Source organism: Hippocampus bargibanti, linkage group LG17, assembly GCF_051943395.1.
Source record: "Hippocampus bargibanti isolate YZ-2025 linkage group LG17, ASM5194339v1, whole genome shotgun sequence".
NCBI lineage: Eukaryota > Metazoa > Chordata > Actinopteri > Syngnathiformes > Syngnathidae > Hippocampus > Hippocampus bargibanti.
Genome location: NC_142750.1, coordinates 8,792,814 through 8,816,921, shown reverse-complemented (window position 1 = coordinate 8,816,921; position 24,108 = coordinate 8,792,814). Strand labels below are relative to the sequence as shown.

General features: G+C 40.7%; 2 protein-coding genes across 2 annotated transcripts in view; one reads left to right on the top strand and one right to left on the bottom strand.

The window, feature by feature from the left end:
* The window catches only part of elfn1a (extracellular leucine rich repeat and fibronectin type III domain containing 1a), a 66,713-nt gene extending 46,123 nt beyond the window's left edge, over positions 1–20,590 (top strand). Inside the window, exon 3 of the mRNA XM_089018583.1 lies at positions 17,725–20,590. Within this exon, the coding sequence (XP_088874709.1) occupies positions 17,992–20,367 (2,376 nt within the window). The 5' untranslated portion in view covers positions 17,725–17,991 and the 3' untranslated portion in view covers positions 20,368–20,590. The remainder of the gene's footprint in view (positions 1–17,724) is intronic.
* Positions 1–23,140, bottom strand: part of psmg3 (proteasome (prosome, macropain) assembly chaperone 3) — a 116,167-nt gene extending 93,027 nt beyond the window's left edge. The window contains exon 1 of the mRNA XM_089018602.1: positions 23,022–23,140. The gene's annotated coding sequence lies outside the window, so the exon portion shown is untranslated. The remainder of the gene's footprint in view (positions 1–23,021) is intronic.
* Positions 23,141–24,108: the final 968 nt, after the last annotated feature.

The following is a 24,108-nucleotide window of genomic DNA, read 5'->3' as shown; positions in this document are numbered from 1 at the left end:
TCATAAAGTGATGTTATAACAATTATAGCAAACACTTTGTATTGATATAACATTTAAATTTGAAAGGGGACTCTGTTTAGTGGCTATTAATAGAAGATTGGAATGAATAAAATCAGGGCGTGGGATGGGTTTGGAATAAATGATGCCGTTTATGAGCGGAATGAAGAGAAGTTAAAAAATGGATTTTAAAAAAAGTGCACGTTATGCACAATTTGCTCGTTGTAAAATAAAAGCACAAGTGCTTGATAAGGATATAGCGTGATGACATCCGGCCCCGTGTACAAAAGGCGGATAATTGTCTTCTTAAAGAGATTTTAAATAAGTAAATAAATAATCACCCCCGGCGCAAACATTTATTGACTCTCTCGTAGAAGCACAACAACCTTTTTCTTCCTAAATGACTCACTCGTTACATGGCGAATCAGTGGCGCCGCATCTTATCGTTTCCCCAAACTTTACTTTATCGGATTCTACTGTCGTCACAAGATCAGGCAAAGCCGCCGGCGCCGATACGGCGTTCGAATTTTCCGGCAGATGCGGGGACAACTGCGGAACGGAGAGCCTGAAGGTGTGTGATTAACCAAGCTGTGTTGGAATAAGAATGACTCGTTTGGCTCGGCATTGTTATGAAAGTGCTGCTTCATCATCTTCATCGTCATCATGGAAATGAGCTGCGCTGCTCACGGAAATACATCTGCATTTATTACATATTAATACTGCTTTTTTTTTTTTTACTGCGTCCTCGTGTTTTGTGACAGAATTAATTTCGTGAGCGATATTAATATTTTTCATTATTGAGCTTTTTAAAAAACTGGACAGGGACAATACTTTACAGCGCCAAAACGGTGTTGCGACAAAAAAGCGGGCAGGTGTGTTTATCTATCTGTCCATCTGTACTTCCGTCGATTTTTATTTATTTATTTATTTATTTATTTATTTATTTATTTATTTGTATTTTTTATTTATTTATTTATTTATTATGTATTCATTTATTAGTTTTAGTCATGGTCACATGTTGTTAATTAAAATAAGTTATTTTAGCGCCAAAGCGGTCTTGCAGTAACAAAAGGGGCAAGTTTATATATTTATTTACTCACTCATTTATTTATTATTTTTTTATTTAACATTTTATTTATGTATTTATTTATTTATTTAGTTTTTTTATTGATTTAATCATGTATTCATTTGTTTATTTCTTTATTCGGTTATTTATTTATGTATTTATTTATTTATTTATTTATTTATTTTTGGGCGTGGTCACCGGTTGTGGATTAAAATACATTATTTTAGCGATGGTCAAACAGACTTTTTCTGTTTGTGGTACGAAATTCATGTTTGCGTTTGAATTCATTTCAACGTCGCCTGTAAGTTAGCATCCCATATTTGTAACGCCAGCCAAAACTATCATAAATGACTCCTAAAAATATGACTAAGACCAGTAATAAACGAGTGAGAGGGAAAACTATGGTGCAAACAACCAATGACGCAGCCAAATATGCAAATAGCCCCTTCTTAATCTTACTGTCGTCCTCATTCCGCCAAGGGGATCTTTCAAATCGAAATGCAAATGCCGAATGTAAGTAGACGGGCAAACAAGCACACTATTTATTTCTATCAGCGGGTCGAAAGGAAACTGTGCGCTAATGAGGGATGAATTATTAAACACATGACCATCCGACATAACGGGAGACCGACTTTAGTGTGTCGTAAAGCATTTAATACATGTTTATACCCGCTCATTGATTAAAGTGTTACTGGACGAGTGAAATGTTACAACGTGGCTTGTTGGAATGCAGCGAGTTTTTTTTATGGTCTGTGACCCAAGAGGGCCTCTTTTTTCATTTTTTTTCAGTGTTGTGTTCTTTAAGTGTCGACGAGATGGGCTGTCACAAAGTCGCCATCCTGACTGATGCTGTCGCGGTGCAAAAGAGAGCCATTTTGTGGCTTTAAGTACAAAGCCAGTCCAAAGCGAAGAGCAAAGGGTCTTGGGGACATTGACTAGATGACATCAGAGAATGGATTAGGGAGCAGTATGGATTGGTCCGACGCAGACATGGATTCGACAAGGGGACTCACGTTGGTGGCATAAAGTGATCGGAAAACATTTGTGTTTTATCTGGCTTTTTGTCCATCAACGGAATTGAAACTGTCCTCCATGTTGACTACTTTAACTGATTCGGCATCAGCCATTTTTGGATTTGATTGGATTAGCCTTTATTAGACTCGCAGTGGAGAAATTTTGATTTCATAGCAGCAAAGTTATGAAAGGAAGAGAAAAAGAAAGAAAGAAGTAGAAAAACAAAAGACAGGAACTGCCGCCATCTTGAAGCCAAAACACCAAAAAACTAAATAACAGATAATATGAGAACACAAAGACTCAGACAGTCATTCAATGTTAAGCACTTTCTTCATCCTCTTTGTTGCAAGAAGCAGTTCCAGATGAAAGAGGAAAGGATCAAAGTGTCCTTTTCACCAGTGGATCAGAGACGTCATGGTGAAATGTGCACGTCTACTACAAGCTAAATCTTGAAACCAAACACGAAGCTATAACATCCATTGATGAAAAGGGATTGTCTCACATCTCCTGTCCCAAGTAAATCCGCTTCAATTCCAAGCCGTGACGGTTCTGTAAATGACATCACTGGGCGGCAATTTCTGAACAAAAGCATTTTTGTTGTTGAGTGCCTGCGATTGGCTGGCAACAAGTTCAGGGTGACCCTCAACTACTACCCGAAGACAGCTAGGATAGGCTCCAGCACCCCCTGCGACTTTTGTGAAGATAAAGCTGATCATAAAATGGATGGGTTGTTCAGCGTGTGCTATTGGTCTAACTAAAACCTGAGTGGGATGCTTGACAAAAGGTGATTGGCCAAGTTTACTTCATACTCGACCTTACCGATCATCATTGAACCGGCAAACCGGGTTGATGAATGCCGCATCCATCAATGGCTCACGTTAGACACATTTGAGTGCTTCGACGACACAAAGAAAGTGCATATTAAGCACATGCGGCCTTTTCGGAGGACACACGCGGGCGTGTTCTTTTTGCGATAACAAAACTGAGGTAAATTGAGGGTTTGCTCCATCGCCTGCGTGATGAGAAGGTGAGGTCGGACACCTTTAAAGTAGAAAAATCCTGGAAAATGTACTTGGGTTTCCGCCTGCATGCTTTCAAATGCCTTTTTAGTTCTCAATTTGGATTCGTGGGTGAATAGAAAAGAGGTTCAATTATATTATTTAACTCTGTTGACCTCTTAAAATCCACTGTAGGGTCTGATGTTCTCGTCTGAGACGCTAGCTGCTCACGCTATCAACAAGGACACGTCTAAAAGAATATCATATGTGATTAAAGGTGAAATACAACAGAAATGGAGTGAACAAAAGCGATTTAATAGATAAAAAGCAATCACCGCATACCCGGGGACAGTTTCGAGAAGAAACGGAGTATTTCTTTGAAATTGAAATTTCTTTTTGACTTGTCTGTGAACTTTGCCACTTTGCTACCACTGGCAAATAATGAAGAATAGCGGCACATTAAAGGACAACGGACGCCTTTGGACAAGTTGTGTCCATAATTTGTAAAATAACTTCAAATGACTTCTACTGAGCGTATATTTTACCTTTTAAGACTCACGCTGAATATTCAGGAAGTCTTGTTTTTGAGTTGGTGAAGAGTCCGTATGTGACGTCACGGTAGGAAACGAGAAAGCGACATACAATGCATTTGGAATGGAACTGTATAGTGCCACTTAGCAGTTTTTTTGACAACGATACTAGTGCAGCGTGTTCTACCGGAAACAAATTCCTTGTGTGTTCTACATACTTGGCAATAAAGATGATTCTGATTCTGATTCTGATTCTGATTTTGGGTACTTTGGTCTGAAAACTTCATGTTGATCCGTGTTGATGGCGAAATTAGAAGGAAAACACACAAATACGCAAAACAATAATAATATACTATACATATAATAATAAATACATAAAAACGAAACATGTGTGTTGCACCAAGACTACTATTTGATACTAGTTGACACAAATTCCCAGCAGACTATCAGCCCATTTCCAATGGAGCATGGTCGCCATGTTGTGCATTTTCTGGGAAGCTACATTTCAGTCCAGACGCCTCAAAATGACATGGAAGGACTTCTTTAATCGAATGCAAACATTTATGCTTTCCTCTTCAGAACTATTTGAATCATATTCATAACTGGATGAATAACAAGAAAGCATCTTCTCCAAATCTGAAATCATTGTTTTGATTCTCGAGCAAGGCAAGACGTCTTGGCGTGACGTCACGAACAAGGTGGCAGGATCTTCTCAAACTGGCCATTTCCTTATTCATTTTGAAGTAGTTTTTGGACACTTTAACTCATTTTTATTGGTGTTTTTCATTTGACTAAAAATATAAGGCTGTATGTTTTGGGTATTTTAGATGCAATGAAACGTTTTTCAGATGTCAGTTAGGGAACAAAAAAAAGGTTGTCCTTTCATCACAATATGCACGGGGATTAAAATAAAATAAATCATAGTTAAATTACTTGTTAAAATTGTTCAGACATTGCCAAATAAGTGTTGTTGAATGCACCTTAAAAGCGCAGCAGTCAAACATGCACGTTCATTAGGCGCTATTTATTAAAACAACAGACCTCAACCGGCGATGTCAACAAGGAGCATCTGTTAAAGAGAAGCTGTTATCACTTTACGGCGAATTTGCATCTTGCGTGCACTTGATTAAACCTGTCATTAAGTAGCTCGTTTGCATCTTTACATGGAGAGTGGCCGTTTAAACGCAATCTGCCAGATGCGAGTAGGCACAAACGCGGCATACATTAGACGCGCCTGGTGCTCTTTCCTCTTTGAGTAACATTTTCTTCTCGCGGGTCTTTGTTCAATCTGCAAAGCAAATAGTGTGCTGGCGTGCGTGCCGTTGGAGTTTTCAAACGGAAAGGCGGCAATAAAAATGCTAATTTGGATTCAATGCGATCGGAGCCCTATGTGTCAGAGGATCTCATCTAAAGTCCATTAGTATTTGGAGGATTTATGTTGCACCGTTGCACCCTAACAGGGATAAAAGTCCTCATGGCGGCGAAGTAGTCAGCTCATGGTGGGAACTCAAGTCGCTCGATGCGACGCACAAAAATATTTTTTGCTCCTATTTTACACTCAAGTAGCAGCTCTCCATTTTGTCTTTTTGGACCCTGAGGGATTGCGCCGTGTAAGAAACAATAATGCACATGTCAAGATGGAGACACTTTTATTTTGCGGGGAAAAGGCACTCCTGGTTTGCCACATGGCACTCGGGTTTATGTCATTCGGTAGCAACAGGAATATGAGATTTATTTCACCTCCGTGGGTGATTTGATTCACTGCCACTTTTTTCGATCTGACAACTCACTTTGTCTAAAGGAAGAACCTTCACAGGCTACTTAGTGGTTTAGAGGCCTCACACATGCTGGGGATTCCAATTGACACTGTGTTCTCCTATTATTTACAATTTTTTTCTCTCTGGTTGCCTTCCAAATTTCAGTCTAGTTAAGACTTAATAGCCATGAGTGTATGTATACACATATATTTTTTCTCTTACATAATAATAATAATAATAATAATAATAATAATAATAATAACAATAATACATTTCATTTACAAGCCCCTTTAAAAACTCTCAAGGTCACTTTACAGTAACAAGATAAGTTCTTTCTGTGGGTGAGCAGCGGCAGCCACACGCGCCAGCGTTCACTCAACACGGAATAACTCAGATAGCAGGTTAGCTAGCCAGCTAGCTAATAGATACCAAATATATAGCTAACTAGGTAGCCAGCTAGCCCACCAGAAAGCTAATAGATAGCAAATAGATAGCTCACTAGGTAGCCAGTTGTACATGTACATATCTTTATAGAGCATATATTTTATTAAATGTGTTTTCAGTACAAACCAATATAGGTTACTTCAACATACTTATATAAACGTTAAAACGTTAAACATATTAATTTCATATGTTTAAGTTACAGGTAGTTGTCAAAAACGCTTTTTTTGGGGGGTGGTGATACCAGTAGTGCAGAAAAAAGAGCATTATAAGATAGCTTTTTTAATCATGATACGATACATGTTTACAGATGTTGGTAAGCATGTGTGTGAGCCATGAAGCAAACCTAGCTAGCTTAGTGAGACAGTTTAGCTTTTCAAGAGCTTATAAAATATCTAGAAGACAAAGTGAGACATTACAGAGACTGTGATATTGAAGCGCCACCATTACAAAAAAAATGTGGTACAAGCGTAGCAATGTGTAACATATAGTTTGAGTCAGCGCCATATTTGACGTGGCAGGGGCGCCATGTACGTCAACCTGACTTAAAAGTTAATCCTCCCATTCACCCATGAACACCAACTAATAGATTTGAGAAACTTTATGTAGTTTCTCATTTGACAATTTGCTCAAACTACATGATGACTTGACTCGACTTGCATGAAATTTGATGCCAGCCAACTTGACATGACTTGCTTGATCCCAACACCAAATTAACTTCAGATATGAAGGATATGACGTGTGACTTGCACATCCAGAATGTGAATTACTACCACTTATTGACCCAAGATCAGAATGAGAATTGTAATTGCCCCCCCCCCCTGTAAAAAAAATAAACTTTTTGTGCCACACTTGTCTGTTGAGTAAACCCTCAACCTTAAAATGGCGAATGAGACATGAAATTAGAACATATACAAATATGAAATAAATCAACTGTATTTTCATCTGCAGTACAGAAAAGAAAAATCATAACGTTGCAATGTATTCACTTCAAGGCCTATTTTTTTAATCCAGCAGCCATCATTTGCGCTTCATTCAAACATGTCAATCTGCTGGCTGCAGCTTTCTCCGACTCCCTTGTCTCGTGAGTGATAAATACAGATATGCATTATCTCAATGAAGACATCAAAAGGACATTCGTCTCAACCGATGTCAATATGATTTGTTGCTGTTCTCCCTCAAAAGGATCTGTTGGACATTGGGGTTGAAGCGGAAACCACATGTTGGGACTCTGAAATGCAAGCGACAGCCACCGTGACAAACTTTCATGGATAGCTCCGTCGTGCGTCGCCGACAGCTTTTTTGACTTTGAATGAAAGTGGCATCCTCGATGCTTATGGCCGCTTTCTGTTGCCCGCTTCCCATTTTCGCGACTGATTGGCTACGTCAGGACGACGCAAGGTCAGCCGGCGCCAACAAATGAATTCAACCTCAACGTCGCCAAAGACTTGCTATCCCAAATAATTCTGTCATATTCTAGTTGGGCCGCAACTCTGAAACTCTGGTAAAAGTCACATGTATGTACTGTCTGTATTGGCATGATGTGAGCATGGCAAGTTCATTTTATGCAACTCATAACTACTTTCATGACAATGTTATCTTTTGGTTTTGCTTATGGAGTTATCAAATCTATTTATTTATCATCTATTTATTTTCCTGATACATACACTTGTGGACAAAATGGAGGGTAATCTGCTCTTTCCGGAAAAAAATACAAGTACATGTAATAAGTAAATCTGTAAATAAATACACAAATTCATAAACAAATACTCACACAACTATAACAAATAAAATATACAATAGATAAAGGAATAAACAATAAACACATAAAAACAGATTTAAAAAACATAAGAAACACATAAAAAACACATAAAAAACATAAAAAAACATAAAAAAAAATACTAAAACATAAATAAATGGTTAAATCAAGCAATTGAAATAACGCATCGTTTTTAATTGTGGTTCAAAAAAATTTATTTATTTATTTATTTATTTATTTATTTAAATAAACTCATGAAATAAGTGTGGACAAAAATGATGGTATCCCCTTGACCAGATTGAAAATGTGACCACAGAGATTCATTAAAAAAAAGTTGTGCCCCATCATTAGCATCGATACAAAAGTCGAATTAGGAGCCAATGTGATGAAAATAGCAACTATTTATCGCTTTTAGTCGTCTGCCATTTTCAAATGTTTTACGCCAAAAAGATATTGATTCAGCAAATTTTGAATCTCTCTCATTTCAAATCTGGCCACAGAAAGATGTTGGATCCACTTTGCATTTAAAATCTTTGCTCGTTCAGTTTTGCCTTTGTCAGCATTCAAATTTGTGTTGCCACATGCTTTGGCTCAAAGGCGAAAAGGAAACGAGCCGAGTTTATGGTCAGTTGATGGCCTGGAAAATTGCGTTTAAAACTTCGGGTGTTATTGGCCCTCATATCCTAAGTCTAAAAAGTGCAGGATTAAATTAAACTCCTGCGTCGCTCTGCTTTCTAGTTGATTAATGCTCACCACACCTCACTTATATTGGTGCTCCCTTCAATATGTGCCATGCTGTTGTTATTTGTTTGAAACACTTTTTTCCCCCCTATGGAGACGTGTTATCCTTTTTGTTTTCAATCTAAAATGATTCCCTCGTTTCTCATTATGCTTTTGTCCAAAGCAACTCAACTGTAATGAATTCCAGCACACTTTTTACACACTCGCCTAAGGGTGATGCAGTACAATCGCAATCAAGAAACTCACAACGTGCAAGGTGAGACTCAGTGAGCAGTAATATTGCCGTATCTTCTGGTGTATAAGGCGCACTGGAGAATAAGGCGCACCCCTAATGAATTGTGTATTTTAAAACTTTTTCCATGTATAAGGCGCATTGGACTGTATAAGGTTCACTTTCAATGACTAAAAAAAGTTTTTCAAAATATTATAGAGAAATATATGAACATTTTCCAAATATAAGGCCATTATAAGGAGCTTCAGTAGTTGCAAGCCGCACCTGCGTATAAGGCGCAGGATCATCTTTTGAAGAAAATGAAGGCTTCTCGGTGCACCTTATCCACCAGAAAATACGATAGTTATTGTTCGCTAAAGCATATACATATATTGTTGGATTGCCTATCTACGTGTGTTGTTCCAATCGTTATGGAAAGATTTATTTTTGGTATAAAAGCCATTAAAAAAATCTATTTTCTGTAGTGGTCTAAAAAGATGGGTTTAGTGGACACACACGCAGAGGCACAGGCACAAGCATGTACACACAAACACACACTGATGCCCTTCATAGATAGAGCTTGAGTGGATGCCACTTGCAGTGGGCTTGTTGTCTTGATAAAAATGTCACTCAAAGTTGGGTTTGTCTCCATGATGAGATTTTTTTTTCTTCTCGCCCTTGTCTCAGCTCAAACTCGCTGCCAAAGGACTCAGTATCCAGTGAAGAACAATAAAGCGAGAGATTGGGAACGCACAAGAGGGGGATGGTGTGTTGCGCAAAGTCATCTCGTGTTTTACAAATTCTAACGGCAAAGTGGAATACAAAGTAGTGAGCGCGCAGATAGGGACGTTTGCAGTAACAAATACGCATTTCCGGCCCAACCTTTGCTCTAATTACACCAGCCCCACTCTCCTTTCCAAAATAGCATCCATCACTCGAAATTGTGCCGGAACGCAGCATCAGCATTAAATTGAATCAGCCCCACGCCTCACAAATACTTAGTGCTAATTACGGGCAACCTGCGCCAATTAGCAGCAGCCAAGTGTTATTTGACACACACAAATGTTAAAGTAGGCCATTACATAAACAAGATGGAGATGAATAAAAGATGGATTTATGCTGCCGCTTGATTGCAAAGATAACAATTTAAGCAAAACAAATGTTTGTGGTGATACCTCATCATTCCAGTATTGAGTATTAACACTATAAAAGTTCTATACCACTAGTAAGAGGACTGAATTCTGGAGTATGCACCAATACCAAAAAACTTGATACCGCTGGCGATTTTGACACATCATTTTTTTTGAAAATATATTTATCGTATTCGAAGGAGAAAAAAATTCATTGAATTCAAGGGTGCCCAAATCTGATCCCAGAGGACAACTCACGTACATTTTTTTAACTCATTCACTGCCATTCCCGAATTTATTCGGGAATTGAAAAGCATGATGTGGAGTGCTATTCCCAAATTTGTTCAGGTTTTGGTTTTTCTTGCGGGGTGGTGCTGATAAAGTGCTGGTCAGAGCTCAGGCAATGTTTTTCCCTCCCACGAAGGGCCAGCATTTGTGTTTTGTTCAGGTGCCCCCATTTTAAGCTCAAATAACGCCATGCTCTTATAATTTAGGAATTAACTTTTTTCTGATGAAAGAAGAGAGTCTAAAGTTTCTTACGCTGCATTGAATGTTTATGTCGTCCTAAAACTCAATATTCTGTGGGTCTTGCAATTTGGGTAAAAATGACAAGAACCCTGGCACTGGAGTGGACGCATCTTTGCACATCGTCACGCAGGGAATGAGTTAAAGATGTTTCCCTCCTCCAACAAATCTGATTCAAATAATGAAGATCATTGTCTCCCCCAACTCGGGGCCATGGGAGGGGAACAAGGTCATGTGCTAAATCCAGTGGCGTGGAAGTTCCTTACTTCCTCCCATCAAAGTGCAACTGTGTGAAACACAAATCACTCGACTCCGATGAGCCAGCTTCTGAGGAAAAGTCCAAAGCGAAAAGTTAAAAGGTTCAAGCTAATAACACACACATATTTGCTCAAGTTGAACAAATGTAAAGCTTGATTGAACAGCTATTCTGTTTTTCAAGGCCAGGGTCTCACTCTCCCTGTGATAAAAGCGGCAATTTAATATGCGTTGATTTAACCGGAGCACGCACGCCGTCTGTCACCCCGTTCCCCCCTCACCCCCCTCTGCCAAAAGCAATTCGGGACCTCGATGAGCACAATGTTTCCTTCCCCGAGAGCCATAGTTCCATTTCAGCTCAATTGATCGGCCACTTCTGCTTCCCCATTCTTTGCTTTCTCCTCCCACCTCTCTTCGGCCTTGTCTTCGCCCCAGCGAGAGGTGGCTGAATTTTCAATGACACCAAATAAAGTGGTGATGGGGGGGGGGGGGGGTAGGTCAGTCATTGGTATGGATGAGAAAGGTCCGCGGAGACTGAAGCACCTACACTGCCATAGAGCACCAAATAAGAAAAGGCAACAAGACGCAGATAGGCGTCAAACTATATTTAAAAAATAAAATAAACAGATGCTTTAATATCACCCTGTGTAGACACTTGCAGATAGAAGCGAACAATTTGAATTGGACACACACTCTGATGTCGTTTGGGTGGGCGTAAAAATAACATTGCACAAATGGCAGCGGGCTGCCACTGCAGAGGCACTCGGTGTGCATGCAATATCCTGTCATTAGTGTGGGGAGACGCTGTCAATTTCTGATGTGTTTGGCCGCTTGTTTCATTTTGAAGTGTGGCTTTCATGGCGAGGGGGTGGAAATCATTGCCAGACATCAACAGGGAACACTGGACATGTTTCTTAGATTCTTAAAAAGCTTCTAAGTATCAAGCTGACACTTTAACAACACGGAGGTCCACCCCTTTGCCGTATGGATGACCCGGTTTGACCGAAGTCGGTGTGCGGTGTTGCTGAAACCATCGGAAGCTTTTATTCGACGCTCACACAGTAAATTACATTTGGCTAGCCACCACGCATCTTTTGGAATCCGTTTCTTTTCATTCACCAACATTTATTAGGCAAGCGTTTGTATCATGGTGATAATTGTATGTGTAGTTTAGGTGTGCCCAGAATGAACCCAGAAAAAAAATGGCCCGGATTAATAGAAAATTGGATGGGCATGTCTGTAATATAAAATATGCCAAAAAGTCTTGAAGATCTCAAAGAAATTAACTCATTCGCTGCCATTCCCGAATTTATTTGGGAATTAAACAGTGTGACATGGACCACCATTCCCGAATTTGTTTCGGTAGTCCTTTTTTTTTTTGCGGGCGGTGCCGATAAAGCGCTGGACATACCTCTGGCAATGTTTTTTTCCATTTTACAAAGGGGTAGTATTTTCTTTTTTTCCATGTTAGTGCTTTGTTGCAGCTTCCGCTGTTATTAAAGCACTATATAAATCAATATGTACAGTATTGTATTATGTACAGCCACCCCCATTTCAAGCTCAGAAAACTCCAGACCCATATAACTTAGGAAGTAACTTTTTTTTCTGATGAAAGAAGAGACTGTAAGGTTTCTTACACTGCATTGAATGTTTATGTAGTCCTAAAACTCAATATCCTGTGGGTCCTGGAATTCGAGCGACAATGAAAAAGACCCTGGCACTGGAGTGGAAACAATTTTGCACATTGTCTGGCAGTGAATGAGTTAATAATATCTTTGTCAGAATAGGCGATAGGCATGCATTTTTTGGGCCTTTTTCCGACTATTTTTCGAATAAAGTGATTCAATTAAGCTATGATGACCACGGTTCTATGCGCAAAACCCTATGACAGTATGAGTCAAACCCCAAGAAGAGATCAGACCTTCTCATCACCCCAGCTTGTATGCTCTCAGGATTACAGACCTTTCATGCTGTGATGTTTTGTCAACCTTTCATTCCCTCTCACATTCCAAAAAAAAAGAGCCAACTGGGCCCTTGAAGCAGCTCCGCCAGAAAAGTCGGCGTTTGGATGGTTCTTCAAAGGCAAGGTTTCAATAGGTTATCCACACAAGTGGCAAAGGGAAAAGAAAAGCCTTCATTACCGAATGCATAAAGCTTGAATGGGACATGCCGAGCTTGTGCAATGGCTGCCTGGTCCTGATAGGGGAATACACACACTTCTGATGCCTCGGGTGTTCTGACCGGCTGCACTGGACCATACAGATTGCTGCCATTATGGAAAGTGGGTCTTTGGTGGCAAATAAGCCCTCACAAGACCGCAAACACCGCTGGAAATGCACAAGACTCATTTGAACATCGGACTCGACAATCGTGGCAACATGTGCATGACACAAAGGCACTTCCATTAGCGTTAGTGGCTTTGTTGAATGTTTTTGCTGCTCACAGGCTTTTGTTCTTTAGAAAGTGGACTTGGGGCTGGAGTGGTGGTGGTTTTGAGGTATACAGTATATTAACATATACCTTCCCATGCCTGGAGATTCATTTTCAATACAATACATATTGATTTATATATCTAGCGCTTTCACAATAGCTGAAGATGTAACAAAGCGCTTAACACGGACAACTACCTTATACAGGAAATAAAGCAGCCAAAAAGATTGTACAAAGCACCAGGGAGTGAAACTAAGGTCAATCCGTGAAATATTGACAAAAGTGATAGTAAATAGTGGCCGGTGGTGCAGTGGTGAGCGTGCCGACTTCACAGTGCAGAGGTCATGGGTATGCGTGTTCTCCCTGGGCCAGTGAGGGTTTTCTTCGGGTACTCCGGTTTCTTTCCACATTCCCAAAACATGCATGATAGCCCGAATGAACATTCCAAATTGTCTCTAGGTGCCAGTGTGAGCTCGAATGGTTGTTTGTTTGTAACAAGGATAGCATTTTTTTATGCAAACATGTCAAGTACAGTATTTTCCGGTGTATATGGTCCACGGGAGTATAAGGTGCACCCCCAATGAATGGTGTAATTTCAAAATGTTTCTATATATAAGGCGCACCGGACTATAAGGCACACCTTCAATTAAAAACAGTTTTCCAAATATAATAAAGGTTTTCCAAATATAAGGCACACCACCATATAAGGCGCTACAGTAGAGGGTGGAGTTAGGCACTACTTCTTCGGCAGGGGGAAATGGATTTGCTGGCTAGTGAGAGTTGTTGGGGGACCTGTTGTCTAAATATGTGCACCGGTGTATAAGGCACACCGGCGTATAAGGCGCAGGGTCATCTTTTCAAGAGAATTGAGGCTGTTGGGTGCGCCTTACACACCGCAAAATACGATATTCAAAATTGAAACTGTGCCGAGTACATTTGCAAAGGGCAAAACTTGGTATGAAGAAACTTTTATATTTTAAAATGGAGTCTTTTGACATTTGCATTAAAAATGTGAGCAGATGATGGAATGAAGTAAAAAAAACAAATAAATTGTTTTGTTCGGTACATTACAGGCTAGTCACTCTCATGAGGAAGTCGAGCGAAACTGACGCACAGCTTCAAATGGATGAGCACCAACCCGATCGCGGAGCAAGAAACGCATGCAGGTCCAACTTGAAAGATCTCGCCGAAGCGTCGCCTCCGCCCATTCGCTCTCTATTTGCTCGAAAGGTCGCAGACTCGCCATTAATAACAAGAAGCCGCTCCCACACATCAGAGATGTTTTGCCTTGCCAGTTCTTCTACAGAGTTCTATTTTTCATCCTCATTTCATGGAACATTTGATTTGAACCCGATGTCTCCCCTCCGGGGCTTTGCAAGTGTTCTTTTTTTCCTTATCATTTCTCCTCCACTGTTGCTCTTTTGTCATCCTCAAGGTGTTTTTGAATGGCAGCCTCGGGCATTCTGGTCCTCCAATAACCAGCCTTTTTTTCATCCGTGCAGATGACCACCTCATTTATTTGTACATCTCAATGGCAAATATTTCGTGAACATTGAAGTGCGCTTGAACCCATTTCTGGGGTGCACCAGCTGATGTTTCGAAAATAATGTGACAGCCTTGAAAAAGAGCACGACCAAATGTGAATTCTAAAATATGAAGAATTTTCTCAGCAGGAAAACAGATGACAGCTTTGATATAAAATGAGAGTGCGTAGGTGGCAGCAAGGAAAACCCCCGGTCAACGTTTTACATAATGGGAGCTTTGTCCATTTTGACAGTTGGTGTCTTTCGAGCTACTCACTTAAGGTATTCAGAATACACATAAACATTCTAGAGATGAGTAAACATTGTGTATTAGTTCAAGGTGGCCGACAGGGACAAATTCATTCAGGTTAAGTGATCAAGAGGAAAAATCACTTTGGAATTTAATGCTTTGTATTAAAAAAATAATAATACAATTTAAATGAAAGAGAGGGTGACGACGCATTTGTGTTGTTGTTTTTTTTTTTCAATTCATCACTATAAAGCCAAAGCTATATCTAAAAAAATGAGCCGCAGATGAAAAATATGGAGCTGCTGATGGAGGAAAACAAACAAAAAACAAGATAATCACACCAACGATTGAGTGAAACCTTCTTTGCATAACAACACTGAATCGGAAATCCCACCAAGCATAATTCCATACTGTTCTGGACGCTCATTTTAGTTTGAGCCGTAATTCATTCGCTTTAAACCAAATGCCAGAGCAATTTATCGATTCTCCTATGAAGTACAAATGTCAAACTTACAGTTGTATTGGAGTACAAAATACAGCCCACTCACGTCATTAAAAGCCTTTCAATGAAAGACATTTTTAGAAAAGTGGTGCTGGTCTCTCCTGAACATTCAACTGAGACGTGTTCGCGGCTGCGCTTGAGAGAAGTATTTTCGTCACAACACAATATATGAAAAACATGAAGTGACAGGAAAGGTGGCATTACACCTGACTGTCAGGTCGACTCTCCTCTGAGGACAGGATTAACTCTGCTCTATGTCCTTTAACGTAGAAGAACAAACTCACACCCACCTTTCATAACTTTGCTGCTGTGAAATGTAAATTTCTCCACTGCGAGACTAACAAAGGCAAATCCAATCCAATCCAATCGCGTCCACCATTGTGGATGCGCGTCATCTCTTTTTTATTATGAATACTCCCAAATAGTTTTTTGCAGCCAAAAATTTGAGAAAGAACTCGTGTAGAAATGTCTAGCAAACGTAGAGCTGTAATATTTTCTTATTTAGCATAATAAGGTAATTAATGCAGATAGATGGCAAACTTCCATTGGCTTGCAAGCCAATTTCTGGACACATATTGACAAACAATCTAAACAGATAACTCCTTTCTGTTAATAAGTTCGATTGAATGACCAGGCTTGTCACTGACTAAAGTCACTTAGAATAATTGTGTCGTCATTAGCATTTGGGGAAAAAAAGCTACATTTACCCAAGAGCTCCAGAGATCCATCCATCCAATTAATCATCCGTCCATTTTTTGATCTGATTTTCCATCTTCGGGCAGTAGGCGGAGGACGCCCTGAACCGCTTGCCAGCCAATCGCAGGGCACATAGAAACACACAACCATCTGCGCTCACACATACATATCAGGACTATTTTGAGTGTTCAATCTGGATGCCACACAAGTTTTTGGAACACATTCCAAACTATCGTACCCATAGAAAACCCACCCAAGTACGGGGAGAACATGCAAACTCCACACAAGAAGGCGGCCGGTGCCAGAATCAAACTCTGTACCTCTGTTCTGTGAGACCAATGTAACCAGTCATCCACCTGCACCAATAATGATAATCTATAACTTGATGACATGATAAGAAGTCCACTGTCGTAACCGCTGTCCTCGACAGTTGCTTTCAAGCAATATTTTCTTAAAAAGCCATGTTTTATCATCTTCCAATATTTTAAGTCAGAAAAAATCCAAAATGAACATTTCCTGCCAACATACATTAGGGGGGGGGGGGATAATCAATCGGTTATCTTACCCTAGCAAGCACGGTACAACCATACAAGACCGCATTGGGGTATTTGACCCCTGTTCACTCAAGTCATGACAGCTCTAGAGAGTGGTCTGCTGATGCAAAGCACGGGCAAAAATCCAAACACAAATCAGAGAATGATTTTTACCCGGGAACGGAAAAAAAATCCATATGATGCAATTTACTAGTCATTGCAAACCGCTCATCTGTTAATGTGTTGTCACGTCTTTTAATGACCCGCATCAGTTGTCATTCTGCGGATAAACCCCACCTGACCCATCCTTGATTGAATTGCTGTCAATGTAAACGCAGACTAATCAATGACTGCTTGCTGTCTGCAGAAACAAATTCTGTCTCAACCGCATTTGCTGTCTACAGAAGTGCAAAATGGCATCAGTTGTTACACTGCGCAGTAATTGGGGGACAGCGAAAAAACTCGGCCGGGCAGCATTATTCCGTGGTAAAGGAAATCTGAATTTCGAAGATTTGGAGAGTTTATATTAAAATCAACACATATAGATATAGGAATGAAACGCACAGTCAAGGAAATGTAGACAAACGTCTAATGCTTGCTAGAGCACCCAGCGCTATTCAGATTACACAATAGTTTGCTTTAATTCTGACAAGTAATGAACAAACTGTATTTAAACATTTCCAATTGTCAATTTCAGTTCAGTCTACGAACGTAAACTGAATGAAATCACTAGACTGAGACATCAGATCAAGATTTTAGGGCAGATTGGTCAGTGTTTTGTAATGTGAACTACACTACTTCATTCACACGTTTACAAATACGCCACCGACGACATTAATGAGCAGAAAAAAAAAATCTGAACTTCGAAGGCAAATACTGTGCAGAATAAATATAATTTGATGAAAATTAAATCTATCTGGTGCAATATTGGTCATTTGGTTTCCAAAATCCAAATGCCTTGTACACCGTATCTTTCTTATCTTCCCGGATAATCCCATGCACACAAATTAAGTGTTTTTATGCATTGAGCTTGGCAGATGAAAACCCTAAACGCATTGATCCAGTGCGCCGTCGCACACTGTGCTATATAATTGATTGAATGCGGCGTCCAAACGCCGGCCACCCGGCATTTGACAGCGTGCAGGTTAATGGCTACACAACTGGGACTTTGCCTTTCCCTGAACAGTCAAGCGGTAACTGGCCAAGACTTTGTTTTAAAAGGTCTGCCACACGTAACAGTGTTGAGCAATAACTGGCGGACTATGATCAAGCAAAGCAGATACGGACGATGAAGCACGAAGCTCTAGGTGGACGGGTATTTGTCATCATGATAATGCATTGACGTAACAATATCTATGTGTTCCAGGTTTCTCCTCCATTTGGATGAAATCGACTCAAAGGAGAAGAATGTTGGGCAAATACTAAAATGAGATCTTTGATGGTGAAAATCCTCACAAGTACAAGTACACCGTCTCCAATTCTAAATGAACGCAACTCCATCCATGACGAGTCAACGGCTGAATGGACTCGCTCTGGTCCCGAAAACAAGATCGCTCCAACTGAATTGAACCCGTAGCGACGTCACCTATTACAAGCTATTTGGGGATTATTTTTTTGAGGGGGTTCCCTAGACATGACTCGAAAGGAGGCACGGATGGCCAGCAGATGGGGCACGGCGGGCAGCGCGCTAGTTTGGTCTGCGGTGATTGTTTATTTGACTTACGTGGGTCAAGTCAGCGGGGACTGCTGGTTAATCGAGGGTGAAAAGGGTTTTGTGTGGCTCGCAATTTGTAGCCAAAATCAACCACCGTACGAGGCCATCCCGCAACACATCAACAGCACCATTGTGGACCTTCGTATGAATGAAAACAAGATCAAAAGTATTCAGTACTCTGCCCTCAGTCGCTTTGCCAACCTGACCTACCTGAACCTGACCAAGAATGAAATCTCCTACATCGAAGACGGGGCCTTTTCCGCTCAATTTAATTTACAAGTTCTTCAAATGGGCTTCAACAAGCTGCGCAATTTAACAGAGGGGATCCTCAGGGGTCTTGGAAAGCTGCAGTACCTCTACCTCCAGGCAAACCTGATTGAGACTGTGACACCCAATGCCTTTTGGGAGTGTCCCAACATTGAGAACATCGACTTGTCCATGAACCGCATCCAGCAGTTGGATGGCTCAACCTTCACCAGTCTGACGAAGCTGACCACCTGTGAGCTTTACACAAATCCTTTCAACTGCTCCTGTGAACTACTCGGGTTTGTCAAGTGGCTCTCGGTTTTCCCAAACAGGACAAATGAGCGGATGGTTTGCGACTCCCCAAGCGGTGTGTCCGGTTACAGTCTGCTAAGTCAGAACCCGAACAATCCTACCTATAGAAATGCTCTTCACATGCTCACCACAGTGTGCACTGACGACTACATCACACCATTTTTTCCATTGCCATTGGAGCCCACAACACCCCCGCCGGACTTCACCCTTTGTGGGCTCGAGGACTGTCCATCAGGCACTGAGCCAGAAGACATCGTTACCAACAACATCAGTACAACCAACAACGAAGTGGAAGCAAACCTGCTGATGAAGCTGAAGCAAGTGTCCAATACGGGCGCCACCGTCACAGTTCAGATCCCTTATCCTTACAAAAAGATGTATATCTTGGTTCTGTACAACAACAGCTTTTTTACCGACATTCAAAACCTGAAAGAATTCAAAGAGGATGTGGAGCTGAAGAACCTCAAACCTCACACCAACTACACATACTGCGTTGTTTCCATCCGGAACTCCCTGAGACACAACCACACCTGCCTGACGATCACCACTGGACCCTGGAAGGGGAAGTCGAGGGACGTCGGCAGCGCAACTACCACTCATTACATCGTGACCATTCTGGCTTGCCTCTTCAGCATGGTCATCTTTCTCGGGATGGTTTATTACGGCTTGCGGCGGAAGCGCCAGCAAGATGAAAAGCACAAAAAGGCGGGCAGCCTGAAGAAAAACATCATGGAATTGAAATATGGACAAGAACTGGAGGGTGGGACTGTTTCCCGCATTTCCCAGAAAAAGCTGCTGACTGGGGAGAACATGGCCCGTATGCCCTACCTACCGCCCACCAGTGAAATGGATCAGTACAAATTTCAAGAAATCAGTGAGACTCCCAAAATTATGAAGGGCAGTTACATGGAGGTGCGAAGTCTGGACCACCACGAGCGCAGGGAGTGCGACATGGGAATGGCAGCCAATAGCAAGGGCTCCGTGGCGGAGATTTCTACCATCGCGAAGGAGGTTGATAAAGTCAACCAGATCATTAACAACTGCATTGATGCACTTAAGACAGACTCCACTTCTTATCAGGGGGCAAGATCTGGAGCCATTTCCAATGCGGAGCCTCAGCTGGTGCTCATATCCGAGCAGCCACGGAACAAATCGGGCCTCCTGGCGCCTCCGTACAAGGACAGCTACCACCACTCCCTGCAGAGGCATCGCTCCTCAGACGCCTCGCCCAAAAGGCCCAGCACAGCCTCAGGAATGCGAAGCCCCCGGCCTTACCGTACCGAATCCAGGTACATTGAGAAAACCTCCCCAACAGGGGACACCATCCTCACAGTGACACCAGCCGCCACCATCCTGAGGGCCGAGGCAGAGAAAATCCGTCAGTATAGCGAGCACCGCCACTCTTACCCTGACACTCAGATCGAGGAACTGGAGGGATCTGACGGCATCAAGTCGCCCATGCTGGAGCCTTTCTCCCACCCACGCTCCAGAGACTTGGCTTATTCACAGCTGCCAGCTCAGTACCACAACCTGAGCTACTCCTCCAGTCCAGAATATTACTGCAAACCTTCGCACAGCATCTGGGAGCGATTCAAACTCCACCGGAAACGTCACAAAGATGACGAATACATGGCGGCGGGCCACGCGCTCCGAAAGAAGGTGCAGTTTGCCAAGGATGAGGACTTGCATGATATTTTGGACTATTGGAAAGGTGTGTCAGCCCAGCATAAATCGTAACCTCCTTAGGTTTTTGTTTGTTTGTTTGTTTTCTACATGGACCACACCTTGCATAACCTCAACAGACCCTCGATCAATGGGTTCTATTGTGCTCAAAATCCCACACGTATCGCATTTTCTTTGGACTGTGAGCTGGGGTGGAGTCGGGGTTGTTTATATTTGTCATATTGTGTAAAAAATCCATGGAGTAGGAAAATTTTAATCTATTAATAAGAAAATATACTGCAAAATAATATGTTTGTTACATTGGATTATCGGTTTTTGGGTATCGCATGGCCAAGTCCTGTGAAAGTGGATTTGCTGTTGTGTAATATGAAATTACTCTATGGAACGATGTTCACTGAAACCTCAAGATTTTGTTGATCTGGACTCTTGGTTTTTTTTGCATATATTTGATGCATATATTTAGTTTATATCTTACATAAAGTATGTATAGATTTGGACATTTTTATCAATGCTCGGGGGTATTGCGTGGACTCACACGAGGGATCAGGATTAAAGTCGTACAGGCGCAGGAAAGCAAACCAAGTCCCACTTAATTACATTCAAAATGAATTTTGTTGATTTTTCTTGTTTCCTTTCAACCATTTCAAAGTATTTGTTCCTAACAGTCTCAAGACCTTTCATGTATGAAGTCATCATTCGTCAGGCATTTCTAATTTTATGACCAAAGTAGAAAAAAAAAAACTGTTTACAACATTCCTGCACGGTCTGGCAATTGTATGAGCATTTTTAAAAATATATATATTTGCAGTCAGTTGCTCCTGGATATCATATTGAGGTAGATGGGGGTGTTGGGGGTGGGGTCCAATTGATGCGTACACGTTTGAAAGATGAAATGATCATATTTCAAGAAGAAGCGGAAGGACTGCAAAAGTATTTCCCTGCTACACCGAGCCTGATGGATGAATGTAACATAAAAACTCTGACGTGTCAATGGCAGCTTTTATGTCTATTTTACTCGAAAGTATTTATTCATGGCAATGAAAAAGTGTTTTGTTTTCCTTGCTTCCAATGTACTATAATGATCAGGCGTGTTAAATCCGGGACGGGGGTGAAAAATAACTGTTACTCTGTTGGGCCTTGTCGCTCTATGAGGGTTCGTCTTTATTTGATTCAGATGAAAGGCTGTTATGTCTTTTTGTATATTGCGAAGATTACTTACCGGATGGACGACGATCAACACGCTAGAGTTAACACTTGAGAATGTGAAGGAAAGGAAGAGAAAAAAAACAGACTCCTCTTACTTACTGGCTGTGAATTTGTATATTCTGAATTTTGGGCAGTAAATTTAAGGACTTGACACGTCAAAAGGATGTTTACAGAGCTTGTATCCACGCGGGCTCATTGGTGCGCGTTTCGTTGTATATTTATGAATGAGCAATACATAAATGAATGTCAGTTTGGTGACACCATCGTTTACTTCGGCTTCGTATCACTCCTCAGCTACACAAAATAATTTAGGTGATGCGCATTATGATTACTGACGTTTGTCCACAATTGGGTCATTGTGGACAGTCTTGTTTTTTTTTTTAAGTTGCTGTCTTTCTAAATAAATTAAAACGACTCCCCATCTGTAAGGATGTAAAATTTTACTTTTAAATCGAGTCTTGCTTGCATATACTTTGAGAGAAAATCAACACTTTGCAACGAATGACCAGAGGGATGAATAATTAAAGAATTGAGAGAAATGCAATCAATGATTGAGTCAATGTGCTGTTTGTATGCGCTTTAGCCACTCGTGTGAAATAAATTATTTGTGAGCCCGACATGGTTGCGACCCGTAAACACCTCCTGATGCGTTAGCCTGACTTAATATTTCAAGCGCCTTAAGAATTTTTGAGATATCTTGTGTACAAGTGTAAATTTCCTTTTGTTTCATTTCAAGCGTTGATACTGTTTGATGATGGTTTTTTTTGTCTTTTTTTCAGCATTTTGGTATACAATGAGAGCAACAGGAGACTCTTAGTTCATTTAGCTACTTAGCAACGTGTTTTTTTTCTACTGCATATTGTAGCACTTGTGTATTACAGAGTTTGAAGTGGTGAAAAAAAAACTTTTAGAGAGAAACAATTGTTCAAGTGCATCAAAAACAAACATGAGCACAATAATGTGTTTGGGTTTTTTTTTCTTTTTTTTGTTTGTTTTTCGGAATACTATGTAATCTGCTTTCAGACAAAGTACTGTGAAATAAAGTTAAAGGTGCACAGTAAGGATCAGAATCGTGATTTGGAGTCTCCATGGCAGAATGAACTTTTTCGTTCGCTTTTTGCCACTACACGTTGATAACGTTAAGAGAGCTAGTGATGCTAGCTCATACATGTTAAATGTCAGAAATCATAAATCGGGAGATTTTCGTAATCACGACTTTGTGAGTGTTACAAAAGTGTAAATTAGAAGTAAATAAAACACAAAAATGCTTTTATTGTTTATTTATACATTCAACTAGTATAAAAATGTTTTTTTACATGTTCTGTTGTTTCATCTTACAAATGAACTGTCTGTATTGTGTCAATGGTTGCTTTATAAAGTGCGTATTGTGGTCAAAATTGGGAGTCTCCTGACCAAATCATGAGACTTAACATATATGCTAGCTAACAACAACTGTAGCCACGCCACCCAAAAAATAATAATAATAATGCAGCTCTGCTTACCTTTCTGCTTTGACAGGACAACAGTGGAATCATGCAAAATGGAGACTGTGGATGTTTTGGAGTATTCAAATGACTCTCAGTTATTGCTTGAAAGTAGCTCTGGATCTTCACCCAAGTCATGGTTGGAGAAACTAGGAGAGGAAAAAAGGGAGGTACGATGTCAGTTTATCACGAATAAGAAACTGGAGACTAATTCAACTACCGATATTCTGAGAGCAAAAAAAAAAAATATAGGAGCATTGTTACGCTCCTTCAAAGTATGTTTGTTTGCAGGAGCCTGTAAAAACTGCCAAACCAATTTAACGAAGCATTGTGGCTAATGTGGTATATAAAACAGCAGCTCTGTGAAACAAGCATAGTGTATATTACAAGGTTCTGTTTACGTCTGGAAGGCATTGTGTAAGAAATTCATCTTCAAAAAAAAAAAGGGGGGGGGGTTTACTTGGCAAGCCTTGGCTTGCTGGAAGCACATGATATAAAAATACACAGTAGGTTGTTGCTCATTAGTCGAGTCAAGAAAAGTTCCTCCCTTTATTTGCCAGTGTCACTAGAAAGGCCGCACACTTCTTGATTTATTTGCTGTTTTCTTTCTACATTCGCCGACAGCGCAAATTACTTTATTTCCCCACAATGACACTGAGACGCTGGAGGCTAAATGCAGTCACAACACACCTGCCGCAAACGATGCAGTGCCACGCTTCCTGGAAAATGTTCATTGCATTCTATCTCTTAAAATACGACGCGTTTCCTCCCGAGTAGAGCAATAAGAGTGTTGCTTTATTTTTGTGCGTGATTCACTTTGTAGCTCATTTACAAAATGTATAAAAGTCTACTGTAAACATATGCGAAGCGGGAGGGTGGGCGGTTCGGGAGGTGATTTGAATTTTGGGCCAGGATTCTGATGAACGGATACCGGCTTCTCAAAAGTGTCCTTCATCAAGGTATGAGATAATCACTTGAATTTACAAACACAGCAGCGAGCTACTTCTTGGCGGCTGATTAGCCCAAAGAGCTACCATATATTAATATGTGCTGATCATGATTCATGGTCTTCTTTTTTCAACAGCGTTTGTTTGAATCTTCTTTC